This window comes from Helianthus annuus, chromosome 8 (genome assembly GCF_002127325.2).
Source record: "Helianthus annuus cultivar XRQ/B chromosome 8, HanXRQr2.0-SUNRISE, whole genome shotgun sequence".
Classification (NCBI taxonomy): Eukaryota; Viridiplantae; Streptophyta; class Magnoliopsida; order Asterales; family Asteraceae; genus Helianthus; species Helianthus annuus.
Window position 1 is genome coordinate 123,316,430 of NC_035440.2, and position 9,362 is coordinate 123,325,791.

Here is a 9,362-nt window from a genome sequence, read left to right on the forward strand (position 1 = left end):
GATTACATGTAGCATCTACGCAGCTGCTGCGCGTTCCACGTCCGCGGATCATCTGTTCCATCAATCCTGCGCAGGGTGTATGCTCTTTTCCCCATGACCTCGTTGATCACATAAGGCCCTTCCCATTTAGGCGTAAGCTTCCCAGGGCGTTCGGCATTCGAGGCTTCATTATCTCTTAAGACAAAATCCCCAGGTAGGAAGGTGCATATGCAGACCCGCGCATTATAATATTTTTCTAACTTTGACTTATACTTGCCCTTGTTTATAGCTGCGTTTTCTCGTCTTTCTTCGAGCAGGTCCAAGTCAAGCCTTCATTCTTGCTCACTGTTCTGTTTTTCCATGGCCAACATACGTGCTGAGGGAAGACCGATTTCAGCTGGGATTACGGCTTCCGTTCCATAGACAAGGCTGAACGGAGTTTCACCCGTGCTGGTTTTTGGCATGGTGCGATGAGCCCAAAGAATACTAGGCAACTCATCCACCCAGCCCCTTCTTGCCGTTCCCAATCTTGCCTTGATTCCATCAACAATCTGCTTATTGATGCTCTCAACTTAACCATTTGCTTGTGGATACGCCACAGAGGCAAAGCTGTGCTCTATGCGCATCTCTTTCATCCATTTTTCTAAGTCCTCAGAAGCGAAATTGGTACCATTATCTGTGATGATGCACAGCGGTAAACCAAATCGGCAGATAATATGCTCCCAGATAAACTTCCGGATAACCAATTCAGTGGTTGATGCAAGGGGTTTCGCCTCGACCCACTTGGTAAAGTAATCCACAGCAACTATAAGGAATTTCACGGCGCCGGGCGCATCAGGGAAAGGACCAACCAGATCAATTGCCCACTGTTGGAAAGGCCATGCTGTCGTTACTAGAACCAAAGGATTTTTTAGGCACAGGGTCTTTGGGGCGTGGCGCTGGCATGATGCGCATTTGCGTAGAGTTTCAACAGCATCCAAATGCATGTCAGGCTAGTAATATCCTGCGCTCATTACTTTCGCCACCACCATGCGAGGACCGGCATGTATTCCACATAATCCCACATGGATTTCTCGAACCAAGTATTGCGCGTCATGTTTATCCACACATCGTAAAAGAGGACCCATATACGACTTCCTGTACAAAATTCCATCTGACATTTCATAATTCAACACATTGTTTTGAATCTTTCTTGCCTCCGCCTTTCCTTCCGGAAGAGTCCCGTGTTGTAAGAACATAATAACCAGAGACATCCAGGATGGATTCCCAACTTCCACAATGTTCACATGTCGTAAGGGAATAGACGGGTTTGTGAGGACTTCGATGCGCACCTCTTTCGCCAAATGCTTTATTCTAGTGGCTGCTAACTTGCTGAGTGCATCTGCATGCTTGTTTTCGCTTCGATTGATATGAATGACTTTAAAAGTTTGAAACTTAGCAATTAAGGCTTTCGCCTATTCAAGATATAGAGCCATCGTTTCACCTTTCGCAACATAGAGACCGTTGATCTGTCCAACAACTAACAGAAAGTCAACATGCGCCTCCAGATTCTTTGCTCCCATTTTAATTGCTAAGCGAAGTCCCCCAAGGAATGCTTCATACTCTGCTTCATTGTTGGTGTTTTTGAGATCCAACTGAATGGCGTAGGTAAACTCATGATTATCAGGACTGACTAAACAAAGACTAGCCCCTACGCTATCATCGTTATAAGCACCATCTGTATGCAAGATCCAAACACTGTCGTCGAAGACTGGGACCGGGTTCTGTATAGCTTCACATTCTTGAATTTTATCGATCGGAACTTCACTAATGAAATCTGCCAAAACTTGGCCCTTGATAGCTGGGCGCGGCTTATACAAAATGTTGTGTCCACCTAACTCAATGGCCCATTTTGCCAACCGGCCAGCAACATCCGGTTTGGATAGAATCTAACCTAGGTGATAATTTGTAAGAACAGTTATGACGTGGCCAGAAAAATATCTGCGTAGTCTGCGCGAGGCATGAACTAATGCCAAAATAAGCTTCTCAATGATTGAATAACGGATTTCAGGACCAGTCAACATCTTGCTGATACAATGAATTGGCGTTCGGACTCCGTCTCGTTCCACCAATAACATTGCACCAACTGCAATATTAGATGCGGAGAGATATAAAATTAATGGTTCTTCTTTCCGCGGAGCCGTTAAAGTAGGTAACTGAATTAAGCATTCTTTCATTTCTTGAAAAGCTTTCTCAACCTCTGGAGTCCATTGAAACTGACTCTTTTTTACACAGTTGCGCAATGTGCTTATGAAAGGGAAACTTAGCAGCATGATTCGCCAAGAATCGATTAAGCGCAGCAACTCGACCAGCTAAGCGTTGCATCTCTTTGATAGATGCTGGTGACGGCATGCGCCGGATAGCCTCCACTTTCTCTAGGTTTACTTTAAAACTGTCTTTGGTTACGATGAATCCCAAGAATTTACCCTCCTCCATGCCAAACGAACATTTTACTGGATTCGGCTTCAAATTAACTTTGCGCAAGGAATCGAAGGTGCGCTGAATATTCTTGAGCATTAATTCTTCACCAGGACTGATGATGACAAGGTCATCAATATAAACTTCGACTGTAACACCGATATCCTCTCCAAAGACTTTATCCATCAGCCGTTGATACGTAGCTCCCGCATTGCGGAGACCAAAAGGCATTTTTGTATTACAAAAAATACCTTTCTACGTGCAAAAAGTTGTCTTATCCTCGTCTTCTTCTTTCATTTGCACTTGATGATAGACTTTGTAACAGTCGAGAAAACATTTCCAGCGGAAAGAGGACAAAGAATCTACCTTCTTGTCAATCTCTGGAAGAGAATAACAGTCCTTTGGACAAGCTTTATTAAGGTCCTTGAAATCAACACACATACGCCACCCGCCGTTGTGCTTTTGCACCATCACTGGGTTAGCCACCCATGTTTGATATCGAACCTCTCGTAATATTCCTGCTTGAAGCAGCTCAGCTACTTGTTCATTCATTGCGCGAGTCTTTTCTGGGCGTAGACTGCGCTTTGCTTGCACCACTGGCTCTACTGAAGGACAAGTGTTCAACCAGTGCTCTGCCACATTTATTGGTACTCCGGTCATATCCGCTGGAGACCATACAAAAACATCCATATTCTTGAACAAGAGCTGTTTAAGTCGTGCGCGAATTGCTGGAGATATTGCTGGTCCTAGTAGAACGGTTTGCTCAGGGTATTCACTGTTAAGAACCCATTTCTCCGGTTCGTTGGAAAAAGATGGCTTTGCAACTTTTACTGGTGGTTCATCATCCACAGACATGACTTCCTTTCTTGAATTGCTACGGCCGTTTTCGTTGGAAATCTGCAAGCAGCGTGCGGTATGGAAGTAATCATGCTAAATTCTCTTTGCGAACGCCTTCCTAACAAAACTTCATGGCGGGAAGTAGCTGGCATTACCATAAAATTGACTGACACAGTGCACGAGTGTTTGCCATCAGAAAGTGTAATATGGAAAAAAAATCTGACCCAGCGGAAAGACGGCTTCACTACAGAAACTAGTTAATAGGAAATCAACTGGTTTCAAGTGCGCCTAGTCCTTCGGGTCTAACTGCTTGAAACACTGCTCATAAATAATATCCATAGAACTTCTCGGGTCGATAAACATATAATCAGTACGGTAATGACCAAAAATACTAGTGATACTGACTGGTCGTTCTTCTTGAGGACCTCCTGGTACGACAGGAAAGATCACTTGTTGCTCGCGCCAACGCGCATTGTGACTTCCTTTGTAGTTGCGCCTACGTGATGGACCACCTTGAACCATGCATGTTTGCTTTGCTTTCTTGTTGCTTGGACCTTCATCTCTGCGGGTAATTTGGCGCACCTCCTTGAGCACATTTTGCACTAAGTGAGTGAGTTTCCCGCTTTTAAGTGCCTTCTCGATCTCGGTGTGCAAGCTGAAACACTTGTCATTTGTATGACCCGTATCCTTGTGATAATCACAATAGAGATTTGGGTCCTGACCCTTCTTGTTTTTTCATTTGCTGAGGCTGTTTAAACTGATAATTCTCCGTACTGAGAACCTCCGCGGGAGTTTTGATCAGAGGAGTCCACTGCCTCTCCCGATTCTCTTGCTTAATTGCTTTTTGAGTAGCAATTTTGTTGATCGTTGCATGGCCATCTTCTGAAGAGTACGTGCTCGAACCTGAATCCTTCCAACTCTTATTGAATTTTCGACCACTGTTCCTGCTCATGTCTTGCGGACGATTCTGAGGCAATGTAGGTCGATTAGAGCTTAAGTTGCGCTCAGTTTGAGCGTAAACTTTAGCTGCTGCCATAAGTTTCTCCCAACTCCTCGGTAACCCTTCAGTTCCTGATAACAACTTGATCATGTCATCACACCGTACCGCATACTTGAACTGTGCGCGAATGAAATGCTCGTTTACGTCACCGATCTCAAGTACTTCCTTATTATATCACATAATGAAATCCTCTAGACTTTCATTATCTCTCCGCCAGATGTTCATGACATCTGTGGAATCTCTAATAGAACGCCGTTGTTGACTAAAATGAACTAAGAATTTTTCCTTAAGATCATTCCAGGAAGTTAGTTTACCTGTTGGCAAGTTATCAAACCAGAGGCGTGCAGCACCTGTGAGGGTTTGCACAAATAGATGACACCACATAGGTAATGTCCATCCACCAATTAGCCCTGTGCTGGTAAACAAGCGCAAATGATCATCAGGATCTGTCAATCCATTAAACTTCCCCACGTTGGATGGTAACTTTGCGCGCTCAAGAGGAGCCAATGCAATTTCCTTAACAAACTTGGAATTCTCAGCAGCTTCAGCTCGTCGATAGATCAAATTGTAATCATGCTCAGCTTCTGGATTATACAGCGCACGTACCTTTGGCTTATAACTAGCATGATACTTCTGTAACCGGTTGAAAACACTTGTGTTATCATCCTCATTATATGTTCTATCGTATTCATCAGTCTGGGTGTCCTGCTTTTGTGAGAAACGCGGGCCCAGCCTTCAATGAACAGATTGACGTTTCTGAGAGTGTTGCTCCTCACGATAATCCCAACGTCTAGTGCCAGAATGAGTAGACTCATACCTGGTACTAGACTGAGAATAAACTTCTGTATCTTCGACCCACATGTATGATGGTGAATCATAATGTAATACTCGAAGTGCAGTTGGAGTTCGCACCTGAGCTGCAGATCTACGTGCCTGTGGTGCTGTTTGAGCAGTTTGTGCACAAAGTTGTGCATAAACGGCATTCAAAGCACCCTGGGATTTACAATACCAGGAGATCGGAGTTTCACCAGGAGGTAAAATTGAACTGATCGGAATTTCCGGCTGAACTCCTGGAGTGACAGGATCGTTCACATGATTGGCATCATGATGAACATCATTATCATCGTACGCTTCTTCCACGATTCCGTTGACACGAGAAGCATAAGCAAAATTGCCTTTGTTCTCGAATCGAGGACCTGGTGGTTGGTTTGATGGACCTTCTGCCATGGAAACAGAAGAGAGAGAAATCGAAGGAGAAGATGAAAATGAAAGAGGTAATCGGTGGGCGCCAATGTAGAAACACCAAATCTAAATGACCGGAATCAGTTCAGATTTGGGGGTAGAGTTTCTGCATAAAAAGGTTAATCCTCTTGCCGATAATTGCTGGACACTACTTCGCCAGAAATCCTTGCAAAACAGAAACGCCGTTAGCTTCGCCACGGGGAGAATGGGGGTTCTCTCCGTGACCACCCTCCGGCGTGAGAATAAGTACAGTGATCTCAAGAAGAAGATGAAGTAGTAAGAGTGAAAGTAAGTGAAAGTGAATGAATAACTTGTACCTGAATTCTCTTATTTATAGCCGAAGTTTGGCAGTAAAAATATGACAGGGGAAAATAACGGAATCTTCTTTTCCGTCTACAGTTAACTCCCCATCCATGCACACAGATTGTGGATTTGATCAACGGCTGGGGAGATGCCACGTGGAAAGTAGTTTGATCTAGATTTGCATGTAAATTTTTGCCATCATCGTGACTTAGATGAAGGCTCTAGATATTGCCACGTCACATTCGGTTATAACCGAAATAAGGCTATGCACGATGAACATTTAATGCCTTCTAGAAGATCTACAGTTGTACGCCATTAATCTTTTGTCACGTGTCCATTCTGTTACAACAAAAAAGATTCCTTTTGTTCAAGTCCTTATTTTATGCGCGCGGATAAGTTCAAGACTTGTCTTTTGTTGTCAAATCTTCAAGCTTAACTGTACCCTTGCGCGGGCCCGTGCAGGGTTGTTAATTGAACATGTGTCTTTCCTTGCATCGGCGCATGGTTATTAAAGACTGATTTTTCCAAATCCTATTTAAACTCGTTGCGCAGCCGCGCAAGGTTTGTTTAGGCTGATTTTGGAGTATAATTATGGTATGGTCCTCTACGCTTACGCAGGGTTTTTGGGACCATACCCCTTCAACTTTCGTTTACACTACCATCCGTAATACAATACTTTTTACATTACTAATATTAGAAATGCACATGTGCATCTATATGTATGAATATGATATAACGTATTTTTAGTATACTAATACACTTTCCTTTTCATCTATCACACCATCCCTAAATATGTATAGTATTTTTCACTTTATGCACATGTGCATCAACACCCTTCATAGCATATCAAACAACATATTATATCATAAAGTGACAAATATAACCAAACCATCAACCACTAGATATAACTAACCAAAAACATGTATATTGGCCTACTTCATCATTCAAAATCACAAACTTTTTGTACCAAAACACGTTATATCATGTTCATACATATAGATGCACATGTGCATTTTATATATTTCTAATGTAAAAAGTAGTGTATTATGGATGGTAGTGTAAATGAAAGTGCAATTGTCTAATACTGGTAATGTATTATGAAATTTGTCAAAGAAATGATACATATGCACATGTGCATTGATAATTGTTACTCGAAATTTTTTTTGGTAACGAAAAATAGCAATTTTTATATAAAAATTATTCAAAAAAATTGTCTTTTTTTAAATATTTTTAAGTTTTTTTTATGTTCATATTGGTTCTCATAGTTACCGTAATAAGAATAGTTTTCAAATGAACCATACCCTATATATATTTATCAAGCTAGAAACTGGGAAAACAAAACAAAAACATAAAAGATAAGCACATTACAAAAGGTTTACAATATCAAAAGGTTTAGAGCCACCGATAAAAAGATAAGCACATTACAAAAGGTTTACAATATCAAAAGGTTTAGAGCCACCGTTATAAAAGAAGAACCTTCTTTAATAATTTTAAGAAATAAATTAGTTAATTCAAAAAGGTCAAGATACACGGCATTGGTTATTAATAAAAATAAAGGTCAAAATACACGGCATTTGGTTATTAATAAAAGTTATGGTTAAGAAAAGAAGAGTAAATTACTTTTTGAGTCCCTGTGTTTTAGTGGTTTTAACCACTTGAGTCTAAAATTAAAAAGTTTAACGCCCTGAGTCCCTAGCCATTTATTTTATAACGTTTTGAGTCCAATTTTGTTCATTTTATAATGATTTGAGTCCAAAAAATTGGACTCATAAGGTTAAAATTTAGATTCAAAAGGACTCAAATGGTTAAAGAAAATGTTTATAGGGACTCAGGTCGTTAAAATTTTTGCTTTTGGACTCAACTAGTTAAAACTACTAAAAAACAAGGACTCAAAAACTAATTTACCAAAAAAAAAAGAAAAAACACCGTTTATGATCATGTGTCATCACACCACTTGAATTTTATAATCTTTACTCTTGAAGTTGTAATGATTTTATATTGATTTTTTTGAGTGTTATAAATTGCAAGTATTTATAACAACTATTCATTTTCATTTTAAACCAAACTAGCATTCAGCACCCTCGCGTTGTGTGCGAATACCAATGTCACATTACTGCTAACGACCAACAACACTAAAGTTATGGCGTGTTATGCGAAGAAATTAAATCGAAACATAAAACATATAAAAGAATAAGTAAGTCGATCTAGGACCCGCGCGTTACGATTAACCTGTCAAACGGAAAAAAATAGACAACGTACAAATGTTTAACCACACACGCACGTTGCGCCGTGTTAACTCGCAAAATTTAGAACGGAACGTAAAGAGAAAATTCTCTATATATTATTAATTATTAATTAAAATTATTAATTCAAACACAATGAATAGTAACATTGTCAACGGTATAAGCAAATGGTATTGGGTACCAGTATCAAATTCTCTATATATTAAAATTCAAACACAATGAATAGTAACATCGTCAACGGTATAAGCAAATGGTATTGGGTACCAGTATCAAATTTATCAAAACAGGTATATTTTCGGTACCGAACCGGTACCGACTTTTGACATTTTCGTTATCGGTTCGGCACCGGTATTCACCGGTTTTTACCCTCATCAACGGTATAAGCAAATGGTATCGGGCACCGGTACCGGTATCAAATTTGACAAACCGGGTATATTTTCGGTACCGAATCGGTACCAACTTTTGACATTTTCGGTATCGGTTCGGCACCGGTATTCACCGGTTTTTACCCTCAAATACCGGTACCAAACCAGTACCGACCGGTACCGAACCATACCGTACCAGGTATATTCGGTACCGGCACCCACTTTTGGGGATTTTCGGTAACGGTTGGTACCGAGCTCATCAAATCCTGTAGCAACGCAAGTAATTGCACCGTTTAGATTACCTTTCATACACATTGTAAGTAAACTGTATTTCGTTTGAATGAGGTTTTATATACACAATAACTTATTTTGTTTTCTTTTTTGTCTTTTTCTATAATGAATGAATTGTAGCATGTAAAATTAACTTGGATATTTAGATTATTGATGAGCAAATCGTATCAAATCATGTAATCAAACGGGTATCGTATCGGTACCAAATTCACTATACCAAACATTTTCGGTACAAATTTGGTACCCACCTTTTGACATTTTCAGAATCGTTACTTGCGGTTCGACACCGGTCTAGTACCATGCATGTATTTACTGATTTTTACCTTCAAATACATTAACATACCGTATCGTACCGAGCATTTTCGGTGCCAGTACCTAATTTCGATGATTTTCCGGATCGGTACTTTCGGTGTCGTTACCGGTACCGAGCTCATCCATATTTTAACGTGTTAGCACCGTAATAACTAAACTAAAAACAACCGAATTTCCAACGTGTAGTACGTGTGGGTCCTATTATTATATAGTAGATTATTTATAATCGCTTTTTTAGGACGGAGTGACTATCGTTTTCACGTCATTTTTATTTATGTTTTGATATTCGGTATCTGCTTGTTGTTGCCGACACGCGTTTTCCAGACATTAGGT

At 40.4% G+C, this 9,362-nt stretch overlaps 1 protein-coding gene across 1 annotated transcript; it reads right to left on the minus strand.

Moving 5' to 3' along the window:
* Positions 1-551: 551 nt before the first annotated feature.
* Positions 552-2,667, minus strand: LOC110943234. The gene is made up of 5 exons (XM_022184986.1): positions 2,217-2,667; positions 1,992-2,104; positions 1,515-1,907; positions 996-1,433; positions 552-845 (listed from the first exon to the last, which is right to left on the minus strand). Exons 1-5 carry the CDS (start codon positions 2,665-2,667, stop codon positions 552-554), a joined length of 1,689 nt encoding a protein of 562 aa, XP_022040678.1.
* Positions 2,668-9,362: the final 6,695 nt, after the last annotated feature.

Excerpts from the sequence above, each read along its gene's own strand:
- LOC110943234 (XM_022184986.1), bottom strand. The coding sequence starts at position 2,667 with ATGCCTTTTGGTCTCCGCAATGCGGGAGCTACGTATCAACGGCTGATG. Across the intron at positions 2,105-2,216 it reads AGTTTCAATGGACTCCAGAG|TTGGTGCAATGTTATTGGTG; the intron begins GTTGAGAAAGCT and ends CTAATATTGCAG. Across the intron at positions 1,908-1,991 it reads TCATTGAGAAGCTTATTTTG|ATTCTATCCAAACCGGATGT; the intron begins GCATTAGTTCAT and ends CACCTAGGTTAG.